The sequence below is a fragment of the Panthera leo genome, chromosome D1 (assembly GCF_018350215.1).
Source record: "Panthera leo isolate Ple1 chromosome D1, P.leo_Ple1_pat1.1, whole genome shotgun sequence".
Lineage (NCBI taxonomy): Eukaryota > Metazoa > Chordata > Mammalia > Carnivora > Felidae > Panthera > Panthera leo.
This window is the reverse complement of record NC_056688.1, coordinates 72,933,853-72,959,554: the sequence shown is the minus strand read 5'-3', so window position 1 is coordinate 72,959,554 and position 25,702 is coordinate 72,933,853. Positions and strand designations below refer to the sequence as shown.

The 25,702-nt window shown below is 47.2% G+C and overlaps 1 protein-coding gene across 3 annotated transcripts in view; it reads left to right on the top strand.

Annotated features, from left to right (window-relative positions):
- PLEKHA7 (pleckstrin homology domain containing A7) overlaps positions 1-25,702 on the top strand; it is a 218,492-nt gene that overhangs the window by 187,688 nt on the left and 5,102 nt on the right. The window contains exons 14-26 of one of the 3 annotated variants that reach the window (XM_042905811.1): positions 1,201-1,281; positions 4,900-4,968; positions 5,149-5,229; positions 6,136-6,285; positions 6,828-6,929; positions 13,213-13,321; positions 13,488-13,714; positions 16,922-17,110; positions 17,210-17,327; positions 19,324-19,427; positions 20,049-20,249; positions 23,050-23,208; positions 25,430-25,563. In XM_042905811.1, the coding sequence (XP_042761745.1) occupies positions 1,201-1,281; positions 4,900-4,968; positions 5,149-5,229; positions 6,136-6,285; positions 6,828-6,929; positions 13,213-13,321; positions 13,488-13,714; positions 16,922-17,110; positions 17,210-17,327; positions 19,324-19,427; positions 20,049-20,249; positions 23,050-23,208; positions 25,430-25,563 (1,724 nt within the window). The remainder of the gene's footprint in view (positions 1-1,200; positions 1,282-4,899; positions 4,969-5,148; positions 5,230-6,135; positions 6,286-6,827; positions 6,930-13,212; positions 13,322-13,487; positions 13,715-16,921; positions 17,111-17,209; positions 17,328-19,323; positions 19,428-20,048; positions 20,250-23,049; positions 23,209-25,429; positions 25,564-25,702) is intronic. The other 2 variants (XM_042905812.1, XM_042905813.1) reach the window with 2 other exon arrangements.

Below are 25,702 nucleotides of genomic sequence, written 5' to 3'. Positions count from 1 at the left end.
GAACATGTAATCCCAGGCCAACAGCATCAGTAATACCTGGGAATTTGTTAGAAATGCAAAATCTTGGATCTCACCCCAGACCTGCTCAGTGAGAACCTCTGAACACAGGGCCCAGCAAATCTGTATACAGTTGACCCTTCAACAGTGTGGGAGTTAGGGGCATCAACTCCTGTGCAGTTGAAAATCCAGGTAAAACTTAACTCCCCAAAACTCAACTATTAATAGTCTACTTTACTATAAACAATCGATTATTAACACATATTTTGTATGATATATGTATTACATACTGTATTCTTATAATCAAGTAAGCTTGAGAAAAGAAAATGTTAAGAAAATCATAGAAAAGAGAAAATTTATAGGGCTGTACTGTTTTTGTTGAAAAACAAAAATCCATGTATAAGTGGGCCTTCATGGTTTAAACCCATAGTTCAAGGGTCAGCTGTATTAACAAGCCCCCTCCAGGTGCTTCTGAAGCATGCTGAAGTTTGAGAACCACTTTTTACAGTAGTGGTTCCCAGTCTTGGCTTGCACATCAGTATCACCCAGGGGGGCTTTTAAGGACCCACTCCAACGAATTATATCTGAGTCTCTTGGAGTAGGACTCGGGTATCAGTTTTTTTAAAGCCACTTGGGTGATTCCAGTGTTCACCCAGGGTTGAGATCCACTGTTTTGGTGGGTAAGGGCAGTGTTCCCTCAAAGGAGCTCTAAGCATTTGGGATCATTGGTAAGACATCATTATTTAGATGAACATAGGTGTGGAGATGAGGGTCTGGGGCACTGAAGGTGGAAAATGTAGGGCAGGGATGAGACTAACGCATGGCACCACCCTAGTGATTTGATGTCTTGCAGTGTAAGGTGAGGGAGGACGAAGGAAGAAGCAAAGTCCCTTCTTGTCTTCTGCAGGAGAAACAGGAAGGAAATGGGCACCGACATTGGCCCTCTCATGTAGACTAGCCTGCACTAAGATCCTTCAGGCAGAACTTATTTTCCCCCATTTTATAGGTGAGGGATCTGAAATCTGGAAAGGCTCAGCAGCTGGGAAGCAGCACAGCCAGACTGAGACTCAGTCATTTGAACTGCACAGCACGCGTCCTCCTTAAAGTTTCCCCTTACCGATTCCCCAAATTCTGGCTCCTTCAAGTGTCTTTTGATGTCTCACCTGTTACGTTTTGTTATATTTGCCTTTTTGTTTGGAACAGATAAAAAATAATGAACCTTTGATCAACGTGCTTTACAAAGTGCTGAAGAAGTCAGCACGGGGCTGTCGGCCCAGGAGAAGCGTAAGACGATCTGATCTGTGTCTCCAAGTGGGGCCATTCCATTGCTTTTGGCTCAGTGCCGACTTCATCACTTGCTTAACCAGGGGCTCTCCTGACCGCCCCCAGGCTTCCTGCAAGTCATCTCGGTTTATTTTTTTCTCCTGTTGAAGCTCCCTTCAGCATTTTGGCTGGTGCACCAAGCTGACCCTCTCACATGCGGTGTTCTGTGACTCCATCTTTTGTGCTGCCGCGGGGGTGGGAGGGGCTTGCCTGGCTTGCCACCAGCTTGTGTTGTGTTCCCATTCTCTCTCTGCCTCCATGGCGAGGACTGGCCTAGACAGAGACCAGTGTGGTCTTTGGAGTCAAGCATGAGGTCTTAGGAAGGAGTTAGCAGTTCCTGGTCACCTTGGAGCCTCTGGCATATCCTGAGATTCTACCATGGCCTTGGGATTAGGCTGGCTCTTCTTCAGGGCAGGGTGTTGATATTGAAAACAGTCTAGAGCTAGACTAGAACAAAATGGGCCACCCCCTTTCCCAAGTCCCCCCTTTGACTGATGCAGAAGTAGTGCCTGAAATGTAGCCAACTTTTGTAGCATTCCAAGGGAGGCTACAGGTTGGGAGGCAGGTGCTATGTGCAGTCATCCCGAACCCTGAGAAAAGGTGTGTCGAGATGTGGTGGAAGGGAGGTAAAATGCCTGAGTGGCCTTCATTTCCTTTCTGGTGCACAGACTCTTTCAAATGGATGAGTGCCCACTGAATTTCACTTTTTTCTGGTGACAGAAATGCTGAAGACACATAGTTGATATTTCAAATGGATTTAAACATTGCTGTCACAAAACACAGTTTTAAAAGGAAAATTACATGTAATATACTACTTGTGGATATTTCATAGCAGCCTTGACTGCAGAACAAAGCTAAATTCAGAAGTTTAAAGGGCCTTTGAGCTGTGTAAGTACTTTCATGAAGCCCATGGTCTAAAGCCTATAGGAGTAGGAGCCAACTCATACGATTTTGATACGGTCACAGGTTCATCAGGCAAACACTTCCCAAATATCCTCAATGTGGTGGGCCCTGGCTGGACTTTGAGGATACAGAGAAAATATGTCATAGTCCCTACAACCACCTCTCATCAGGTTACTATCTTTTGAGGGGAGAGAGAGCACATCATCTAATGTACTAAGGCCCATAGTTGTGGGAGACATCAGGTGTGGGAGGACGTCCCCTGAGGGGCACGAGACCCAGTTGGAGGTGAGGGAGTTAGGGAAAAGCAGCAACTGTCCCTCTGTTGAGTCTCCAGTCCTAACAGACTCAGTCATTTCAATTCCTAACTCACAGCACCTTAACCACAGCCATTAAAAGGGGACAAGAGAGAGTTACTTCTTAGAAAAGAGGGAGTAACCTAATATCCTGAGAGAGAAAAGAAACATTATGTGTCAATCTAAAATGGAAATGAAAGCACAGAAATTTAGAAGAATTTAATCAAGAGGCAAATGGTCCTAATACACTTAACTTCTAAGAAATTCCATATTACTGATTTTTATAATGACTGATTCATCCCCGAAAAGGTTGAATTTATATTCAGTTCTGTGAAGGCAGTGTAGGATTTACTTTTAGAAACCTTTCCATCAAAAAGTTTAAAAGGTTCAGCTTTCTCGAAATGCCTTTTTTTGTGTCGAATACGTCATTCCTCATGGCGCTGGATAAATGAGGCATTGCTCAATTAGATTCTCTGCCTTGCTATTTCAGTATCAAAAAGATATCATCTGTTAAAAGCTTCAGTGAAATCAGGGGAAGAGTTTTGCTAGGAGGAAAAATCCCCACAGCATATCTCAATTTGAAAATGATTTCTTCCTGGGAAGTGAGCCAAGGGTCAGCCCTTTGGAGAGTAGACCAGCTCATTGTCCTGCGCTTTAATGGAGGACTGTGACACAGAGTGACCTCCCTACCTTTACCTGCTGGGTTCCCCTGAGTTTGGCCCAAGTCCTGCCTGGAACGTCCAGCTGTTCGTGGTTCACCAGGTTCATTCCACCCCTCCTCCTCCTCCCTATCCTTATTCTCCCCACCTTTCCTGCCCCTCTGTCCTTGCAGGAGCCAGCAGTTTGTTTGTGGATTGTGGCAGTAGTCCATGTGTTCCGTGATTGTGTGTATACATGTATGTACACATAATCTGCCAGTATGAAGAGCAGAATTTGGCTGGAGTTCTATTTTTTCCAGGAGGCTACAGCACTGACCCACATGTGTTTTACCTTTGACCTACCTGCAATGCAATAAGCATTTTCCCAGTGCCTTCCAGTGTGCCAGGCTTTATGTTCAGGGCTGACTTGACCAAGATAAATAAGACATCTGTCCCTGCCATCTACTGTGTGATCAAAAGGAGCATAGGAATGGATGGGGGTGTGTCTGCAGCCAGACTCAGTCCTCAGCCCAAGGCCTAGAGATGGCATTGTCCCTTGACCTTGACCTTCGCATTTGCCAATGATTATAGGAAGAAGGAGTGTAGGACAGTTGGGCACATGAGTGGCTTGAGTTCTAAGGAGGATGTTTGCCAATATATTTTTGCTTCTTATTTACACTCACAAACTTAGTGGACCTCTCAGATGGAGTAGGGAGAAAGTGAGGGCCATCTCTCCAGCAATTGTCTATCCATCCACACCGGAACCCTCTGCATAGTATACACATCACCTATCTCAGCTATGATCGACTCCACCCTGTTTCCTTGGTCATATCTGCAAAATGGAGTTCAGCAAGATGGTCTTCCTTGCATGGGGCATATTTGACCTGTCTCCCTGACCATGACTTGGCCAGGGGGGTGCATCTGTGGAAAAGTTCCCCCACCCCCGCCCCATACAGCTTTTGGCATGAAGGATATTAGGGGGGAGTGAAAACATGGGCTAAAGAGTTGGGTTTAGCTTTGTAGGGTTAGTGGGAGATGGTAGCATGGTGCCCACATGGGGTCAAGGGAAGGATGGACAATGTTATGAATGCCCACTGGCTCATAAGGTTGGGTGATTTTTGTCTACTGCTTCTTGGTTTCCTTTCTTGAGAGGACAGGGTAACTTGTGACTTATACAAGTATGACCTAGCCTCAGTTATTTAGGGATCAATTGAAAACCCCAGCCATCCAGATTCCTTCATCCCTTGACCAGATTCTCTTCCCAAATGGTATAGGATGAGATAGGCTGACCTTGCTCATGGGGAAGTAAGCTGCTAAGAGGCTTCCTTAAACTAAGGCTTGACAGTGCCCCAGGGGCTCGCTGGTTCCTCCTGGTTCACCTCACTGCCCTGGCTGGGGGGTCACATTTTCGATAGCTAAACTGTGTCTTTTAAATCTTCCAGGATTCATACTGGATTCACTTTGGGCAAATTAAGCTTCCACAGTCAATGAGACTATATCTTGGATGCCTACTTTTTCTTTAGTTTGAGAAATTTACAAGTGCTTCTTGAATCACAAAAAGGCTTTGGTTTTTCCCTAAAATGAAACAGGCATACAAATGAGGTAGCATCTGAGTTTTTGCCCCTTTCATGCTATGACCCTACCTGTAAAGACTTCCACACTTGTCCATTGTGGGGCTAACTCTCCTTCTCTAAGTCTAATCCTGAACCTTGAGGTTAATCTGCTTTAAATTGTTCACCTCCCAGATGACAGGCAGGGATCTCGTCAAGGATCGAAGTCTGAAGCCAGTGAAGATCGCGGAGAGTGACATTGACGTGAGTAAACAGGGTGACAGGCTGACCCCCTGGCTGCCTGCTGCCCCCAGACCCAGGGCGGGCGGGCAGCTTCAGGCGGGGTGTGGAGGGATTGGAAGGCCAAAGACCTTCTGATCACACTTCAAGGTTGTGCCCTTTTCTCATCATCCCAGGCCTTCTCCCACCTGTTCTTGCTCACAGGTCAAACTGAGCATCTTCTGTGAACAAGACAGGATCCTCCAGGACTTGGAAGACAAGATCCGAGCCCTCAAGGAGAACAAAGTATGCATCAGTTTCACATAATCTTGGGCTGGCTGGCAGGGGGTTTTGTCATTCTGTATTTTCCACAGATACAGATTGGACTGTCATGTCACAGGTATTCATTTAGCCAGAACAGGTACTTGTTTATCTAGAACAATGTGTGGGTTTAAAGGGTGCTTCCAGGAGGGTTTCTGCCTAAACCTGGAGGAAATCTTTTGGGGAGACTTCAGACTGCTTATTCCGAGTGCCACCTACCCCTCCCCCACCTTAATTCTGCTCTGACTTAACTCTCCTGAGAGGCACCATGAGGTTAGCCTGGGAGAGGAGGGCTCCACTGGCTTGTATGTGATGACCCCAGGCCCCTGAATTCCATGCAAGGGGACTGCCTTGGAGAAAGTGGCCATACTTATAATAGGACAGAGGCTATCACTTTCTAGAGCTCCTTTCCTCCTAGGATCTGGGCTATGGAGGAAGCAAGTCTAGATGAGGGAGGAGGAACAGGCCAGGGGCTGCAGTGTTTGGTTTCTTGGACCCTTAGTGTGATACTTTTTTTTTTTTTTTTTGCATTTTAATAAGGCATTGTATTTGTGATGCTGAAGGTTTATAACATGTGCTGATAAAACTTAAGAGAATTTTCCATCTACTCTTTGATGTATCCTTATAGTTTATCCCATAAAGAGTGGATGATTTTATACCCACTTCACAGATGAGGAAGCTGAGGCACAGAGCTGTTAGGTGACTTGTCCTAGGAGGCCACCCAGTGGGCAGAGTTAGAGCTGGAATCAGAGGCCCTGACTCAGGCTGCAGCTGGGCAGTAGGTCCTTCAGCCTTAGATCCAGCAGATTTATTTAGTTCCTAGCATGGTATGGGGAGGCCTTCAGGGACTGTCCTGCTTTCCTCTTGCTCTTTGGCCCTTGCCCGATGTAGGACCAGCTAGAGTCCGTCCTGGAGGTATTGCACAGACAGATGGAGCAGTACCGAGACCAGCCCCAGCACCTGGAGAAGATTGCTTACCAGCAGAGGTTGCTGCAGGAGGACCTTGTCCACATCCGGGCGGAGATCTCCAGAGAGTCCACTGTGTGTAGAGGGTGTGGAGGGTGGCAGACGCTCTCCCACCCCCATTCCTCCACCCAACCCCCCGCGATGGGCTGGGCAGGGGGCTGCTTCTCCTATCTCACAACTGTAGTTGAGTTGGTGGCCGGGGACAAGAGTCTTGATATAGTGACTCCTGTATGGCTACAGTGAAACACCAAGGGGACCACATTTCTCAGAGCAGCCTGCAAGGCCCTTCCCTTGAACTGTGTACAGTTAATTCCAACATGTCAGAATTTCTCCTTTTTTATTTGTCCATCTCATGTGTGGTGCAGGTGCTTTCTGCCGGGGTGGGGGACCAAAGCATCTCCAAGTGTGGGGGAGGGAACAGTGCAGGTGGCCTGGGTCAGAGCAGGAATGAGAAGACAAGCCCTGTCTCTCTCGTACCAGGCCTGCCTGAGACCCTCTGGGAACCCCCTTTCCTCTTCCCCTGGCTGGGTCAGCAGTGGTCAAGAGCACAGGTGCTCATGGGCCCATCTTGGGGTCAGGGGATAACTAAGAATCAGAAGCATTTTCTTGGCCCACAGGAGATGGAAAATGCCTGGAATGAATACCTGAAGTTAGAGAGTGATGTGGGGCAGCTGAAACAGACCCTGCAAGAACAACACAGAAGAGCCTTTTTTTTCCAGGTGACCCAAGGACTCTTCATCCCTTCTGAACTCTGATCTCTTCTGAGAGCCTTCACCTGTGGGGCTCTGAGCCCTACCCAGGGGCTTTTTCCTCCCCCACCGGGACTCAGCCTGCTTGCCCCCCCCCCCAGCCCCCCCTTCTGGCCAGGCTGTGATGAGAGAACTCACCTCAGCACCCCCTGCCTCTTGGGCATTTTTGCAAGCATTTTGCTACGGATCATTTGGAGGAAATGGCCCTGAGGGGAGAGAAATACTGAGCTTGAGAACCTTACAGACACTTGAGAATAATCTGTTCCCGTGATTCTTGGTTCCATTTTGGGGCTACTCACTTAGCAGCAGAAAGCCCCACCTCCTTCCTTCCTAACTTCCTTCCTTCCTTCCTTCCTTCCTTCCTTCCTTCCTTCCTCTGATTCCTGAAGATAGAGGTTATCAGTCCTTCACCTGAGGAGGCGGTGTGACTCCAGGTCCATCTAGGTGCCTCTGGTCTCCAGGCAGTCATTTGCATTTCTGGAGCCAGGCTGGGAGATACCCATCACTGTGGCCACTGCTCTACTCAGGAAAGGCAGCCTTAGAGCCCTGCCTCCTCTACCTTTAAAACCAGGCCACTCCATTGATGGCTGCCTCTGCCCCCAAAGGTGAGAGAAGAAAGGCCCTATGTGGTCTTTATTCTTCCAGGCTGGGTCCTCCAGCTGCCCAGTGTTTCCCCATTGTGGTGCCTGATCAGGGTTCTGCCCACCCTCAAATTTTTAAAAATGGAAAATAACCTGCTTTTGAACCCAACTTCAGATCTACTGTATCTCTTCCATCAGTTCCCTGACATTAATTCAATTTATTTGAAATCAGCAAGCATTCATTGAGACATCTTGTGCATGAAGCACCATGCTAGGCCAATTTTGATGCTAAGCTTTCTAATCGATGGACTGGTTCTAGCCAAGGCTCTTTCTTAAAGTGACTTCGTATACGTACTGACTTTGGATGTTAGTGAAGGAATACAAGAGGCGAGCTGGGTTTGTGGCCCTGGAGATGCCTGCTATCCCTCCACTCACCATTGGGGGCCAATTCCCAGAAACCTCGTCCAAGACCATGTGGAGAAGACTCTTGCCTGTAGCTCAGGGCTGGGCTGGCCTGCTAGGTCTCCCAGAAGTTGTCTGTCTCTTGCTGTTGTTTTTTTCCCCCCATAATTTCCCTGAACCCAAGCTAACCTTTTCCTATTCTTTTTTGGTACCACAGCACTTGGCATAGTGGCTTGAAAATACTAGTGAATACAGTTGACAAAGTCCTTCAAGTGATTATTTCTAGTTACTAGTTCCTTAAAGTGTTCTGTCCCATTGTACTTATCTTCTTGGATCTTTTTCAATGATCTACATTAATTTTAGCAGTAATGTTTTTTAGCTTTTCATTCCTTGTGTTTCTATAATTATAAAAATAATACATGAATACATCTCTCTGTAAAGGCCAAACAATAAGAAGAAAAAGCAAAACATGAAATAAAAGCCCCTCTTCCCTCCCTTCTCTTTCTGCTCCAGTCTGTCACCTTCTCTGTATGTAATCAGTGCCATCAGTGGGTGGTATTGTCTTCCATACCATTTTCTGTGCATTTTCAGACATGTGCCCATACATAAAATAATTTGTTTGGGGGTGTGAGTTGGGTGTACTTAGAGAGGAATTATACTTACATGTTCGGTTACTTGCTTTTTTGTCAGAACTTTATGTTATAGAAATCTTTCCAGGAAAAGTACCCCCAAGTTTATGTTGCCTGATACAGTAGCTATTTAAGTGTAAACATAAATTAATTGAAATTAACTAAAATTAAAAATATATTCCTCAGTCACACTAGAATCATTTCAAATGCTCAGTAGCAGCTCACGTGTGGCTGGTAGGTACTGTATTGAACGGCACAGATTATAGAAGATTTCTATAATCTCAGAAAGCCGTGTAAAGTAAAAGAAATTAGTTCTTAACAGCTGCATAGTTTTCATAGTCTAGATATTCTATACCTTAGCCATTCCTTTCTGATGGGCATTTAAGTTATTTGCAGTGTTTTGCTTTTGTAATGGTACCACAAAAAACATCTGTGTAACTGCCTTTTCAGGCCCATTTATAAGCATTTATCTAAGGCTTTTAGGAGTGGCCTTGCTCTGTTGAAATGAGTGTACATCTTAAATGTTGATGGATGCTGCCCAGGCACCCTCTAAAAGGCTGCACTCATTTGCCCTCCCACCCACAGTGAATGAGGGTGCTGAACCCTGTTTACCTACAGCTCCTGCAGCACTTGATGTTATCAGTCTTTTTAGCTTTTGCCATTCTGCTGGCTGAAAAGGACATCTTGTTTTAATTTGCATCAATTTAATCACTAGTAGGGTAAACATCTTTTTATATGATCATTGGCCATTTGTGTTTCTACCGTGCCTTATTTCATGGTGATTTAACTTGCAGCAGTCCCAGAATCCCTTTCTCTGCTCTAAAAAACAAATGAGTACAATGTATAAGTCTTGTCACAGACTTCCTGGAGAACTTAACCATGTAAGTTATAAAGAGCTAGGCTAGATTGAAGCCTAGGCCCTGCAGCTTGATGTCTACCTAGGCTGGAGGCATTGCTCATGCTTTCCCTGAGTGCCAAAGTGACCTCGGAAGCTCACAAAGCCCTTCTTTGAACAGCCTTTGTGCTAACTTCTTTGGTGTAATTCTAGACCAGACAAGCTGTTAGAGTCCTGATATTAGACCCCAGAGTCATTAACACTGGAGATACGCTTGTAACCACATATGCAAATTCTCAGCAGTGGAACTTGCTTGGAAACTTGCCTCCCTTTAGCCAGGTTTGGCTGTGAGAAAATTTGTAGGCTTTTCAGTGAAGATGAGTGGATTTGTTTATAAAGATCCTCATGACCACCTGTGCAGGGAAGCCAGAGAACAAAGAACATCCAGGTAACTGTGAAAACTATGTGATAAGTGAGGCTATCTGTATGTGTTCTTACTTCTGGACAATAAATTCAAGCCTTTGCTGAATGCAGTACCTAGTAGCCTTCCCTGCCCAGCATGGTGTGAGGATGCAGGAATGAAAACCACCCCGTGCTCCCCAAAAGCTTCCTTGACTTTGTCATTAAGTTCTGAAATTCCATTATCCTTGGAGAACCTTAGAGATTCTCTGGCTTTCGCTTGTTGTTGCTCTTTTCTTACATACGAGGGTGGCAGAAAGGCAAAATGGGGGCAGGATTGTAACCTGACAGGTATGTATGCCAGGTAGACTGCCAGAGGAGAGGGGAAAGGGTTGATTTTAATCTGATACTCCTCCTTTACCTTTTCCCAGCATTCTGCTTAGTCTGCTCCAGAGATAATCTTGTTAGCTTACACACCCACTCTGGGCTCAATAACATGTCTGTTTTAGGGCACACGTGCTTTGGTGTGGCGCTAAGCATCAAGCCCATTCCTTGTTTTTCAGCCCTGAGAGGATGTGCATTGGTGTTGGAAGGATGGAGAGAGTATGAGAATGTGAGCTCCTTTAGGAGACATCTGTTGTCTCAGCTGTTGGACTTCATTTGGTCAAGGAACTTTATGTGATTGGTCCTTTTTTCACTCAACATACATGTACTGAGAGCCTGCTGGGTCCCCAGCCCTGTGGGGATATACCAAGGAGCACATAGTCTACTTGCAGAATCAGGCAAGTCCTTAAGTATCACACATGCAAGAATCCTTCCACTTGAGGGTGACTGGGCGCCTCGAGAGCAGATGTGGTATGAGGACTTTGCTTTTAAGCCCATGGAGGAATGATCACAGCTAAGTTCTCCCATGATAGTTTAAAACTTAATACTGGGATGCCTGGGTGGCTCAGTCGGTTAAGTGTCTGACTCTTGGTTTCAGCTCAGGTCACGATTTCACGGTTTGTTAGATTGAGGCGGACATTGAGCTCTGCACTGACAGCACAAAGCCTGCTTGGGATTCTGTGTCTCCTTCTCTCTCTGCCCCTCCCCTGCTCCTGTTTCTCTCTCTCTCTCTCTCTCTCTCTCTCTCTCTCTCTCTCTCTCTCTCTCTCTCTCTCTCTCTCAAAATTAAACAAACATTAAAAAAATTAAAAGAATACTTTCATGTTCAAACAACTCTATTACAAGTTGCCCACAGGTTAATATCCAGAATATATAAAGAACTTACAACCCAACGCCAAAAAAAAAAAAAAAAAACACTTCTTTTTTTTTGAAAGAAGCCATACAGTATCACCTTATACTTCTCAGAATGGCTACAATAAAAAAGACAAGAAATAAATGTTGGTGAGGATGTGGAGAAAAAGGAACCCTTGTGTTCTGTTGGTGGGAGTGTAAATTGGTATAGCCACTGTAGAAAACAGCATTGAGGTTCCTCAAAAAATTAGAAATACTGTATGATCCAGTAACTCCTCTATTGGGTATTTACCTGAAGAAAACAAAAACACTAATTTTAAAAGATACATGCACCCCTATATTTATTGTAGCATTATTTACAATAGCCAGGATATGGAAGCAACCTAAATGTCCATCTGTAGAAAAATGGATAAAGAAGATGTGTTATACACACACACAATGGAATATTACATACTTATAAAAAAGATGAGCTCATACCTTTTGCAGCAACACGGTATTTATGCTAGGCGAAATAAGTCAGACTGAGAAAGACAAATACCATATGATTTCACTCATGCAGAATCTCAAAATACAAAAGAATAAACAAAAAAGCAGACTCAGACCTGTAAATACAGAGAACAAACTGATGGTTGCCAGAAGGGAAGGGGTTGAGGGGGATGCACAAAACTGGTAAAGGGGAGCGGGGGGAGGTATTGGCTTCTAGTCAATAAAAGAATAAATCATTGGATTAAAAGGCACAGCATAGGGAACATAGTGATATTGTAATAGCATTGTATTGTGGTATCTTGACAGACAGTAGCTACACTTGTGGTGAGCATAGTGTAACATATAGAGAAGTTGAATCACTATGTTACCTGAAACTAACAGTAACATTGTGTGTCAAAGACACTCCATAAAATTCCCACAGTCCCTTAATCCTGATAAAGTCTGCTCACCTCTTTTTAGTATCTCTCCCTGTCCGATTTCTATTGTAACTTGTCAGAGTATGCATATGGTTGGGTAGCCTGGCCCTTTTCCCATTGTACTTTAAAAAAAAATAAGTTTTGTCACATAATTCACATACCATAAAATTCACCTTTTTAAGGTATACAATTCAGTGGTATTTAGAATATTTAGAATTGTGCAACTGTCACCACAGTTTTGTAACATTTTCATCATTCCCCCAAAAGAAACCCTCTATCCATTAAGAGTCACTCCCCATCCACACCCCCACCTCATCTACTTTGTGTCTCTGTAGATTTATCTCTTCTGGACATTTTGTATAAGTGACATAACACATGGCCTTTTGTGTCTAGCTTCTTTCACTTTGCATAAATGTTTTCAAGGTTCATCCATGTTATAACATGTATTAATACTTCATTTCTTCTTATTGCCAAATACTCGCTGCCCATTGTACTCTTAACCCCAAATCCCAGGATTCAGCTCTGTCTTTTAAAAGATGTTCTTTATGGGGCACCACTCTGGCTCAGTCAGTAGGGCATGAAACTATTGATCTTGGGATCATGAGTTCACACCCCATGTTGGGTGTAGAGCCTACTTAAAAAATATGAAATAGTTTTTTAAAAGATGCTCTTTATATTCTGGGGATAGTGTAACCTCTAGTCCTTGCCTTCTCTTCCCTTTTGCCATGGTTGCCTAAAACAATCTATTTTTTTTAACTGTGATAAAATTATATAACAAAGTTTATTACCTTAGCCATTTTTAACATATGGTTGAGTAGTGTGAACTATATTCACCTTGTGCAACCCATCTGCAGAATTTTCTTCATCTTGCAAAACTGGATCTCTGTACCCATTAAACAACAATCCTCATTCCCCTCTCCACCCCAGCTTCTGATAACCACCCTTCTGTCTCTGTCTTTGATTACTCTAGATACCTTATAAGTGGAAGCATATAGTATTTAAGGCAATCTTTTAAATTTGGGAGAAACAGGCAAGGTGAATATGTGAAAGATCCTCTGAATTTCTCCCCTAGATCTTGGGCGTTTTCCATGTGTGTGGTACCCTATGAAGCTTCGAGGCAGGCTTGGCTCTAGCCCTGGTGGGGTTTCCAAAGGGGATGCTGCCCCACCCAGGGTGAGGTGCTATGTCTGAAATGATAGCGTAAGTCCTAATGAGAAACTTCTGGTGAGGATCTGAGAGGGAAATGAACCACCACCTTGTCTTTCTCAGGAGAAATCGCAGATACAGAAGGATCTCTGGAGGATTGAAGACGTCATTGCAGGCCTGAGTGCAAATAAAGAGAACTTTAGAATCCTGGTGGAATCAGTCAAAAATCCAGGTGAGCAGGCCATCTTCCTGGAGTCAGGGGGTTGGAGGCCAACACCCAGGTATGTGGGCTGGCCCTTGCAGAGGTCAGATCTTTATGGCGTAAGCCCCTCCCCTTGTCCTCCAGAGACGAGGGTCTTTGTTCCATTCCATCCTTTGTTTGTCTCCACACACTTTAGAAAGAAAAACGGTGCCTTTGTTTCCTCATCCGCCTGTGCCTTCACTCTCAACTTCTGAGAGCAAGCCACCCCCACAGTCCAGCCCTCCCACCAGCCCCGTGCGGACCCCTCTGGAGGTTCGACTCTTCCCCCAGCTGCAAACCTATGTGCCGTACCGACCTCATCCACCCCAGCTGAGGAAAGTGACATCCCCTCTTCAGTCACCAACCAAGATGAAGCCCAAAGTTGTAAGTATCGATGGCCAGTTGCTGAGCACTGTTGTCCCTCTCTCTCCTCAGGTCAGCTTCTGTTGGGAGAGAAGCTTTTGGGAAAACCTGGGAAGACAGAACCAGCCAGAGTCCTGAGCTATGAATAGTTAAGGAGTGGTAGGGCCTTGCTGTTGTGCTTTAGACTCCCAGAACTGGAAAGGGCCTTAGAGAGGATCTAGCCCAACCTTCCCATTTTGCAGTTGGGAAAACCGAGGTCCAGCAAGAAGAAGTGATTGTGTTAAGTAGGGTGGAATTTGTGATATGCATCATGCAGAGGTAGGTAGCCCCACACAGGACTCCTTGCAAACCTGGAGTTACACAAGCCTGTGGGTGATGAATTCCTCTCAGCAAGAGTATTTTGTCTTCATCGGCAGCTGAGCACTCTGTGGGTTGTAGAATACAGTTGATCTTCACAACAACCTCATGGAGTATAGACAGGAAGGTCTGTATCCCATTCTACACATATGAGAACTGAGGCCCAAAGGTGTTAACATTTGCTTGAGATCTCCATATTAGTGGATCCAGTCCACATCTCCTGACTGTTCTTTGTGCCATCTGCCATCTAACTGGACATTCAGCCCAGCTCCTCAGATCAGTTTTGTGGCCATGTGGTTGCCTGAGCCAACACCTTGGCTTGACTGGCAAAGAGAAGGGCCAAGCTTTTGACAGAATCCGGGAGCAGACTTTAAGGAAATAGAAGATGTGGTCAGGTACTGTGATGGTTCGTGTCTCCAGGGCCAGGCCAGCCTTGGCTGGAGAATACGAGGGATCTAGCCTAAGTGACAGGGAAGCCATAGTAGAGGGGACCTTGGGATGGGGACCTTCAGGTTTTGCCAACAAAGGCTTAGAGGAGCTTTGCCTGGGCACTGGGTGTGCCTAGGACCTGTGACAAGGTTGGTGTGCAATGCTGGCTAAAACACACAAATTCCCATACCCTGGTCCTCACTGTCCACCTGCTTCCTGCCGTAGCCCAGGGCCCAGAGCTGGAACGACAGGTGCTGGGACTGAGTTGCTGTGAGTTTCTTCATGTTGAGGTCTCTTTCCCAATTAAAAAATTTTTTTTTCAATGTTTATTTATTTTTGAGACAGAGAGAGACAGAGCATGAACAGGGGAGGGGCAGAGAGAGAGGGAGACACAGAATCTGAAACAGGCTGCAGGCTCTGAGCGGTCAGCACAGAGCCCGATGCGGGGCTCGAACTCATGGGCCGTGAGATCATGACCTGAGCCGAAGTCGGACGCTTAACCGACCAAGCCACCCAGGCGCCCCTCCAATTTTATATCTAAGAGGCAATGGGGGTACCAGCCACAGAACAGAAAATAGCAAAACAAACAGCAGGAATGGCTGGGGCAGAGAGCTCCTGACTTAAGGTGAGACGCCTGCTAGCCAGGATGGGGAGCAGAAGGAGGAGGTGGTGGCCGGGGATCTGTGCTGGATTCCAGTTCTTGTTCTCTCACTGGGTTCTTGGGCAAGGCCCACCCCTTCTCTGGGCTTCTTCAGTTTCCCCTGGTACAGAACAAGCAGCTTGGGATAGATGGTCGCAGAGGCTCTTCACAGCTTGGTCCTGTGGCTTGCAGACAGGGCTTTTCAACCTGACTGAGCATCAGGGTCACTGCCTGGGGCTGGTCTTCTTTCCTTTCATTTTACCAGGTTTACCATATTTTATTGTCGTTTGCTTGTTTTATATTTATATTTGTGACACAATGATATCCTGAAATGGACATAAAACCTAAATATATGAGTTAACAAATGATAAAGAGGCCACCTGTTTGTACCAACACCCAAACCAAGAAACAGAACTTTGTCAGCAACTGGAGCCCTCAGGACTATGAGTCCTTTTGTGCCACTACCACTATCTTGACTCGGACAATTTCCTTGCCTCTTTTCTCTTTTTAAAATGTTGCTACCTGTGTCTAAACACTTTAATTTTGCCTGTAGGTGATACTGTATTCTTTTGTATCTTGCACTTTTTCATTAACATTATATTTGTGAGACTTATATTGTTGTGTGTAGCTATAGTTCTTTCATTTTTATTTGGCTTATTTTCTTGAATTTAATATCATTTACTTTTTTTATTAGGTAATACTCTCACAGGACACAAAATCAGGATATACCAAAAAAAGTATATAATAAAGTGTCTGCTCCCACTCTCCATCTCCAGACATTCTTTTCCCTTTGATCAAAGGCAGTTTTGTGTTTGCGTCAGTGTTTTGCGTTTATCTTTCCAGGGAGCTTTTTAGAAATCGGTGATTCCAAGACCTTGTCAGGGTTGGAAGCCACTGATGCTCAGAGGGCCTACAGGGATCTGGGACAGGCAGCTTAGTTTTCACACAACAGTGAGCTGTGTCACTTTACTAGAATGCTGATAAACCTTTGTAGAGCAAGCTTCAGTACCCTTTTCTGACCTCTCCCAAATCCTGAAAAACAAAGCAAAATTAAGCTAAGAAAGGGGGCGTTTAGGAAGGAGCCCCGGTGGTCATTGATTCCAGAGGTGGGTGTTTATGACAGTCAGGGGCCAGGCTGTTGGTCTGTGCAAAAGCCACAGCTCTCAAAGAACATTGTTGGGGGGTGTGGGGGTCCGTTTCAAGAAAAATAGTTACATTCATCACCGCCAGGGAGTGGGCTGACGGGAAGGCAGTGAGTCACCCATGCTGACTACTTATTCATGCCTGAGTCAGGAAGGAGGAAATATTTTGTAACCACGCACATTTCTGATAGAAAGGGCAGGACGATGTAGACTGTCCTTGCTCAGATCCCAATCTGTTGAAGGGTCCAGAGACCATGTGGGGACAGCTAGCCAGCTCAGTGTGAGTACCAGGCAGTGGGGTAGATGTGGGGGGGGGGGGGTTCTGTCAAACATACAAATAAGCATGGAGTTACCAGCCTGCTCCCCCCATAGTGCTCTTCTGGCAAGTGAAGTAAGACCATGGACACAGGAAACCTGAGTTCTGGATTTTGTACAGGTTATGCTTTGAAGAATGGAAAAGAAGTGAATGGAAGGGAAGAACAGGATCAGAGCAGAGGCATTCCCCTTCTTCACAGCTCATCCAGGGGAAATGTTGGCATCCCTGGGCCGAAGCAGTCATGCTCTGCAGGCCTCGTGTGGCCTGCTCTATGCCTGACGGGGAGGCATCCTCCCTCCAGCTCCCTCTCACTGGGCACTGGTTCTGGTTCTTTTTCTGAGCAGGAAGACGAGGCACCTCCCAGGCCCCCACTCCCAGAGCTCTACAGTCCAGAGGACCAGCCCCCGGCCGTGCCACCTCTGCCAAAGGAGGCCACCATCATCCGGCACACTTCAGTGAGGGGCCTTAAGCGGCAGTCGGATGAGAGGAAGCGAGACCGGGAGCAGGGGCTGTGTGTGAATGGGGACTCCAGGGTGAGCAGGGAGGACCCCTGGGGCTGTACCATTGTGAGCAAGGGGAGGGAAGGTGGTATGACACTGGGCAGGTATGACAGCCTCAGACTCTGCCCACAGGTAGAGCTCCGGTCGTACGTTAGTGAACCCGAGCTGGCGACTTTCAGTGGGGACATGGCCCAGCCCTCCCTGGGACTTGTGGGCCCTGACAGCAGGTACCAGACCCTGCCAGGCAGAGGTAAGGCAAAACTCCATGGAGGCTTTTTGGGAACCCCCACTTCTACCATACCACTTGTTCCCTAGCCCTCACCTGGTACCTCACACCCTTCTGCCTGCAGCCTTGGGCCTCAGCATGGGCAGCAGCAGTCGGGGAGACTTTGGGCTGCAGGGAGGGCCTGTCCTTCCTTCCTCTGGCCCACATCCTGATTCTCTTTTATTACATCTGCCCCAGAAATAATGGTAATAGCAATTACTATGAAGTACAGCCCTGTTTTAAGCACTTCATATTCTTTTAGTTAATATTTATAATAATCCTATGAAGGAAGTACCATTATTATACCCATTTAGAGACAAGAAGACTATGTCTCAGAGAAATTAACTGACTTACCAAATAGTAAATACATGAGGGGCCAGAATGCAATCCCAGTGTTGTGGCTTCAGACCATTGTACCCTGCAGGCAGGGATGTTGGATGACTGACTCCAGTATGGCCATCCTAGGCCTTCCAGGGGGATTTTGCTCTTCTGTGTCACTCTGAGACTCCACGAGTCCTTTCTTTAAACAATCGGGCATTGTCCTCACTGTCCTCTCCTAGCTCTTTAAGATGGAGATGGGAACATACTTAGGCCCTTAGGCTCACCCATCCCCCATTTTCCCCATAGCCAGACCCTCTCCTCAGAAATCCCCTTCAAGGGAGGTCTCTCCACCTTTTTGCATCTGGGTCTCCTGGAATCCCTGAGCAGGCTGACCATGTGCCTTCATCTGTTCCTCCCCTGATCCCCTCCTATCTGCTCCCCATGGTGGGCAGTCAAGTGCTTTCCCTCTCTGGCAAGATGCAGAAGCAGAGAGAGACACAGCTATGGTTCTAGCACTTGTGGGGTTATGGGACTCCTGGCCCACCATGCTTCCTAGGCATGCTATGGCCGGAGCTGGTTCTGGAGGGCATAGGCTCTGGATTTCGCTGAGCGTGGGCCACAGCAATCCTTGGCACTGTGCCCAGGGGCACTGTTCCCTTAATTCGTTGTGGCCTAGAGATGTTTATCAGTGGCACTTAGGGCAGGACATTTCTTTGTTGCTCAGGATTCTTTTTGCATTGCAGGACATTAATCATTCTTTTCCCTACATGCTAAATGCTAGCAGTGTCCTCAGTCAGTGTGATGTCCATTTCCACATGTCAGGGACCACCCCTGATAAGAATTGGTGTTAGTGGAGAAAGCATAGGTGTTAGTGGAGAAAGCCCCAGCCAGCCAGGGTGAGATGATTTCTGTAAGCTCTAGGACCCTAAACATGGGAAGCACATGGTCGATGATATTCCTACCATGTGACCTTGGACAAGTTCCTTGACCTCTCTGAATCTTAGATTGTGCATCTCTACAATGGTCAGGTAATGCTGACATAGTAAGGCCAGTGGAACAAAATCTATGTAAAATACCTAGCACAGTGCCTGCCTGTTACATAGTTAAGAGCTCAACAAATACTTGGTGCTGCTGCTTTCTGTTCATTCATTTATTTATTCAGTCAGTCAGTCATTCAACCAACCAGGCATTGTTGAATTTGCAGTCTAGTTGAACAGGTATGTTGACATTGTGGTCAGTGCAGTAACCAAGGAATATACTGAAGGATATAGAGGATAATAGATTCTGCTGGGGCATTTGAGAAGGCTTCACAGAGGCAGGGCATCCAAGTTGGGCCATGTAGTGCATCAGGAAGAAAGGATGAAGAACATTCCTTCCGCTTCATCCTTTCTACCTGCCAAGCTGTCCAGGTCTTCTGCATGTGAGGGAAGACTAGGGTAGTCTGCAGGTCTCCAGGGACATTGTTCCCTATTGGGGACAGAGAGCACTCCTGGGCTGGCCTCTATCTGGGCCTGCTCTTCCTCACCCTAGGGAAGAAGAAGAATGGGTTGTTGGCTAGGTCCTTATGGCCCCCCTCACAGGAGTGGGAGGTGATTAGGGAGGGGCTGGTGACCTGTCCACCCCATCACAAATACACTTGCTCTTCTGTTTCCTCACCAAGGCCTCTCAGGGTCCACGTCAAGGCTCCAGCAGTCGTCTACCATTGCTCCCTACGTCACACTCCGGAGGGGTCTCAATGCCGAAAGCAGCAAGGTGACCTTCCCTGTGAGTGACCTTGAGAAGTTCTCAGGGAGCGCACTGCTCCCTCACCCACAGAGGGAAGGGCTCTGAGGTGGATGGACTGGCAATCCTGTGAGCGCCGGGGATGGCCTCTGAGATGACCTCAGCTGAGCTCAGGGTCCCTGTCATCATGTGCTCAGTGATACCTTTTCCACTGCCCACCTAGAAGAGCATCATACAGCTCTCTCCGTTTCCTGTGGACCCTCCACATTTCTCTGCATCCTCTCAGGCTCCCAGGAGGGTACCCAGGAAGTCTGCACCCTGAGTTCTGGTCCCATCACGTGCTGTATGTGTGCCCAGCTGGACGAACCTGGGCCTCAGTGTCTGCATGTGCAGAATGTGGTGCTCCCCAGAGAGCCTGTGAGAGTCAGGGATATTGTGTCCATGAGTATGCTTAGAGAAAGGGGTTCTCTATGGCTAAGAGGAGCCCAACTAGTGTGTGTGTGTGTGTGTGTGTGTGTGTGTGTGTGTGTGTGTGTGTGTGTGAGAGAGAGAGAGAGAGAGAGAATGAGAGAGAGAGAATGAGAATGGGAGTGAGAAGCCACAAGGTGGCTGTCCTCTGTGTCCCAGCCTAGCTGCCCTGTCTCTCACCCTCCTGCTCCTCAGAGACCCAAGAGTGCCTTGGAGCGTCTGTACTCAGGGGACCATCAGCGGGGCAAGATGAGTGCGGAGGAGCAGCTGGAGCGCATGAAGCGGCACCAGAAGGCCCTGGTCCGGGAGCGCAAGAGGACGCTGAGCCAAGGAGAGAGGACGGGCCTGCCCTCGTCCCGCTACCTCAGCCAACCTCTCCCCGGAGATCTCGGCTCAGTATGTTAGGAGGGTCCAGGCAGGAGGGGCTGGGACAGGAGCAAAGCTTCCCTGAGTTCCCCGAACATAAGAACGTCACACCCTGGAGAGAGTAGGCCTTCGACCGGGATGGTTCAGAAAACACCCCACAAGGCTGTTTGTCCACAACCCAGGCCACATGTGTCACCTGGTCAGAGGGTGATCCAGAATCAGAGAAGGAGTGAGGATGTCACGGCAGGAGCCTGGGAACCAGAGAAAATGTCCCAAGTTTGTTCTCCAAGCCGAGCTTGAGAGAGGCCATGGTAGCATTTGGAGTCTCAGCTCAATCAAGGACTTGGGTGTACAGAGTTCAGGAATGGAGGAGGAAGATGATGATACGATTTGATGAGGGGGAGCCCAAGCCAACTTGCCTCCCAAACCTCTAAGTGATGCCCTGTGGAGCAACTGAGCACAGGGTGGTGCTCCACAACCCTGAGAGCACGTGGTCTCCCACAGCTTGTGGTGCTGGCAGGCCTCATGGTGTCCCTAGAGAGCTGGGGACTCTGTGCTGCCTCCTGGTGGTGATTCCAGGAACTGCACCCTGCCCTCAGTCCCCTTCAGTCCTTTTGGGAAACATTCCATTTGACTTTTCCCTGTTGTTTGAAATCACGTGTTTCCCTAGACCTCTAGCCAGACTGTTCTTTCCCTAATTCATTGCACAAGCTCTTTTGCTTTTAGTGTTACCGCTCATTGCCTCTCTAATCCTGCCTGATTGTGTTTACAGAAGCTTCTAATTTGCATTGAACATTCTCTAACTGGCCTGTGCTCTTTGTTACCAGGCTTGTAATAGCAGCTCTTGTCTCCATAGCCTAGCTAGCACTCCCATGTGTCACTCACCTTTCTGCTGCCCCCTTTATGTAGGCCTACTGACTCATAATTCACTTAACCCAAAAGCTGCCCCGTAAGGCTGAGCCAACCCCGCTGCCTGAGGGCCATGATCATGGGCAGAGGTCTGGGCATTATGAATTTATCCAAGTCCATGCCTTACACCTGGACAGCAGACACAGACTTCAGAGATCACACGATTAAATAAATTCTACCAATCCTAAGGTGGTTCAGTTTTAATTCCTCCAGTCCTATCGCACAATTTCTTATGGAAAACTTTCTGTGTTTCTAGTATTTAATAGTTTGAATGGATGGCGAGATATATTATGTTCTGTATTCAGAGGACCTCTCTGCAGCTGTTAGCACAGACACCAAAGGGGTAAGACCCAGGACACTCCTAGCTTCAAAAGCTGCAAAGCCGGTAACTTTTAAACTTTATAAGCAAATGTCATTTGGGGGTAACACTGACCTTTTACAACCTGATGTCTCAAATGTAGAAAGATTATCTAAAAATCGTAACTTGAATATCTTGTAATTTTTCTCTTAAAAAAGACTTGTGTAAGTCTCTGCATCAACGCCAATAAACGTGTTGCTTAATGATAATGGATTGGCGTGGTTCTTCCCCAGGATACATCATAGAATCTAGTGAACTTTTTCTGTGAACTTCAGTGAACTTTTTCTGTTTGTGGAAACAATCAGGCTGGGTTTAAATGAGGACTTGTCTCTATTTGGGGCACTTGTGAGCGTGTAAGAAAATGTGAATTTTCTTTGTGAATCATTAAATTAATTTTTCATCCTTGAAACTTCAAATGCCTAATCCTTTCATACTGTAATTGGAAATCATCACCTAAGAGCAAGTACACTGGCTTGGAGTCCATATTGAGAGCTTGTGCATGAATGGGTGAAATGTGCTGGTATAGCAATGGGTTTGGGGCTTTGGGGAGGACTTGAGGAGGCATTAAAGATAATCATGACCATTTGGGGCTCTGTGAGATGTATAGGGTGGGAGGGAGGAGGTGACCTGGGATGGAGAAGCATGTGCTTGGTGTCTGCTCAAGAAAAAAAGAGCCTTTGAACCTGTTTCCTCCTCTCAACAACCTGCTCAGGGTCAAAGGCAGTGTGTAGGCCGCAGGGATGATTTGAAAGGCTCCTGCAGAGTTGCGTAGTTGTGCTTGAATCTTAAAATGGCCAGTTTAGTTTTCCCTCTGAAGAGATGATTTGTTACATAGTTGATACTGAGGAATAGCCTTGGATATGTTGCATTTGATTTAGCATTTCAGTTTTACATAGTTTTTTTTTTTTTTTTTTTTTTTTTAACTTAAAATATCTGCCCCAAATAGATGCCTGGGTAAATAGCAGTTTAGCTATTCCTGCTTGGACCTTCCTGGCCCTGCTGAGGGTGCAATATCCTCCACCCCTAAGTGTATCCTCTTGGGAGTACCTGTTAGAGAGGGTCTTGGCTATTCTACTTGCTTACCAGGGCCTCACAGGGCTTGTTTTTCCATCATTTCTGGCTGCTGAACCAGAAAGCCTTCCACAAGCTATGTGGCAGCAGAAGGGGCAGTCCCTTCTCTGGAGCTGTATCCCAAGTTCTGTTTTGGGGTCACCTTCTTGGACCTGGAAGCCTCCTGTATCCCTGGAGACCATTATGGGTCTAAAGCCATGGGTCTTAGAACTGGGCCCTGGAGGTACATGTGTGAATTTTCTGGGGGCCCAGATCAGAGAGAAATCAGCAGTCTGGAATCAGGCCATATAAAAGGGGTAGAGGCCTCATTCTCCATTACACAGGGTTATAGCACCCAGCAAGGCGTCCATGGTCACACAGCTTTTCCATAATGGGTCACAGGCCCTCTTCCCAAGGACCCCAATGCCTGCAGGCCCCATCCAAAAGGGCACAAGCATGGCTCTTTTAGCAGTCAGGAAGTGACTACATTTAACCTTCTTGTTCTGTTGCCAGTGGAAGCGTGAGCAGGACTTTGACCTGCAGTTGCTGGAACGGGCCATGCAAGGGGAAAGAAAGGACAAGGAGGAGAATGGCTGGTTGAAAGTACAGGCCATGCCAGTCACTGAGTTGGACCTGGAACCTCAAGACTATGACTTGGACATCAGCAGAGAGGTGAGGGCAGGGGCTTCCTTTATGTTCCCCCAGGAGAACTGGCCTTTGGGCTCGCAGCCTCACCAACCCTTCCAGTGGCACTGGGGGGTGTTGTCCTGAATGGGGACAGGGGTTCAGCTTCAGAGTGGTCAGGAGAATGTATGAATAGCAGCTCGAGGCAATAAAAGGAGCCAGGTATTTTGATGATGCAGATTCAAAATCTGTCTCTCTCTATACTTTACAGCAAGTCATTTAACTTCTCTGGGCCTCAGCTTCCTCAACGATGAAATGGGTTGTGGTGAGGAATAAAGTGACTCAGCATGTTACCTGGAGGATTAGCAACGGTCAGAAAGCTGTGAGCACAGGGCCTGGCACATAGTAGGCATGTGATGAGGTAGTTGTTATTGTTGGGAAATGTTTCCTGGAAAACTAGGAGTTGGCCTTGCGACTGGCCAGTTTGGCCAACTTGAGCAATTAGACTTGGTGTGTGGGTCGGGGGTGGGAGGCGAGCAGGTCTGAAAATCACAAGTGAAATTTCCAGCCATGGCAGAGCTTAGGAGACCTGCATAGCTTTGGTCTGAGTTCTTCTATTGCCCTCTGGTGGCACAAATGCATCATGACTGGCCAGGCCTAGGAAAGCAAGAAACCCCTGGGTCTTCTATAAGTCAGGACTATCTCTTACCCAAGGAAAGAGCAAGGAATCAGAGGGTGACAGACTCAGGGTCTTCAAGACATGGGGCGGTCTTCTGTGGCCTATATTGTGCCATTTGTAAGCTCTGTAGAATGGTGTCTATGGCTGTTTGGTTCACCTCTGTGCACTTAGTACCTAGCACAGGGCCTGGCACATAGTAGGTGCTCTGTAAATATTTCCTGAATGACAGTTCTGTTGAATGAAGTGCACAGTGGCCCACAGATACCCCACGAATATTTGTATGAAGACTTGGCCTGCACTGAAACTGCACAAGAGGAAATGTTCTCCCCACATGAAAGACAGATTTAGCAGGGTATGGACAAATTGACACTTGTGGAGTTGCTGAGTTCTGGGATCAGCTGGAGCTCCAGGGATTAATGAAGCCAGTCCCCTGCCCTCAGACCTTTTCCCTTTGGCACCTCTGAAACAGCCAAAGGTCTGTGCTTTCTCAGATTCACACAAGAAGCTTCTGCATGTTGCTTTGGCAACGGAAGTATGCTTCATGGTGTCCTAATTGGCCTGCCAGCCAGGGGAAAAAGTCCTTTCTTATCTCTAACCTAAATCCCTCCTGCTACAATGTAATCTACTTCCTTCCTCTGGATCTGTCCTCATTGGAAATAACAGAGAAGAGCTTATTTCTTACCGTCTTTCACCAGAATGAAAGGTCTGCATGGGTTTTAATTCAAGTCCAGATTTACCCTGGGATTGGATTTAGCTTTTTAGAAGCTTCAACCAACCCCATTTTAGTGTCCCTTTGTAGTTCGAGGAGGAAGAAATTCCCTGGGATGCAAAAGTTGCCTTTAGCATTCTTAGTCTAAGCAAGGTTTCACCAGGCTGAGGTTGCTGCTGGTTTCATGTAAGAGACCGGTGGGAGGGAGTTGGGGGACATTTTCCTCTCACAAGCAGTAGACACCGCATGGCTGCCTCCTGTCTAGATCAGAGGAGCTTTTGTAGGTGCAGAAACCATTATCACTTTCTTTCATCCATCAATCCATCCACCCATCCAAGGAGTGTTTGCTGAAGGGCTGCAGGGTGCCAGGTCCTTGCACTAGACAGCAGAGAGAGAAACAGAAAACAGGAGGGGGCATCAGGGGCCGGGGTGAGGAACAGGGGAGACTTCTGGAGGTGAGGTCCAAAAGGTCAGAAAGCATGGAGCAAATGGAAGAGCATCCCACGCAGAGGAAAGAGCAGGGGAAGAGGCCGCACGGTGGATCAGTGTGGCTGCGGAGGTAGGCAGGGATCAGCTCATATTGAAGGCGGCATTGAGAATGATCATTTTTAAATCTGGAGCGCTTCCAGTCTAGCTGTTTTGCCTTCCCCTTCCCTTCCCTTGGCCTGTAGGAGGTTGTCTGGTGTGGTAGAAAGAACACAGGCTTTGGAGTCAGATCCAGGTTCAGATCCCGACTCCACAGTGGACTGTTGTTGATCTCAGCAAGTTGCTTAACTCTGTGGGCTCCATGTTCCTCCTTGAGCTAGGGGACAGGGCAAGAGGAGCAAGTCCCAAACCCGATATCTGAGACCCCCACCACCACTGCCCGGTCCTTTCCTCAGCTGTCCAAACCAGAGAAGGTCTCCATCCCCGAGCGTTACGTGGAGCTGGACCCTGAGGAGCCGCCCAGCCTTGAGGAGCTGCAGGCGCGGTATCGCAAAGCCGAGAAGATCCGCAACATCCTTGCTCGCTCCAGGTCAGCTCTTACGATGCCCGAGTCCTGACAGCCTGCTAGGCCGACCCCAGGGGTGTCTCAACTGCAGGGGCCCTGGGCCAGGCTAACTAGGGTGCGTGTTTTGCCAGGCCTCTGACTCAGGTAAGCCCTGTTTATTGCG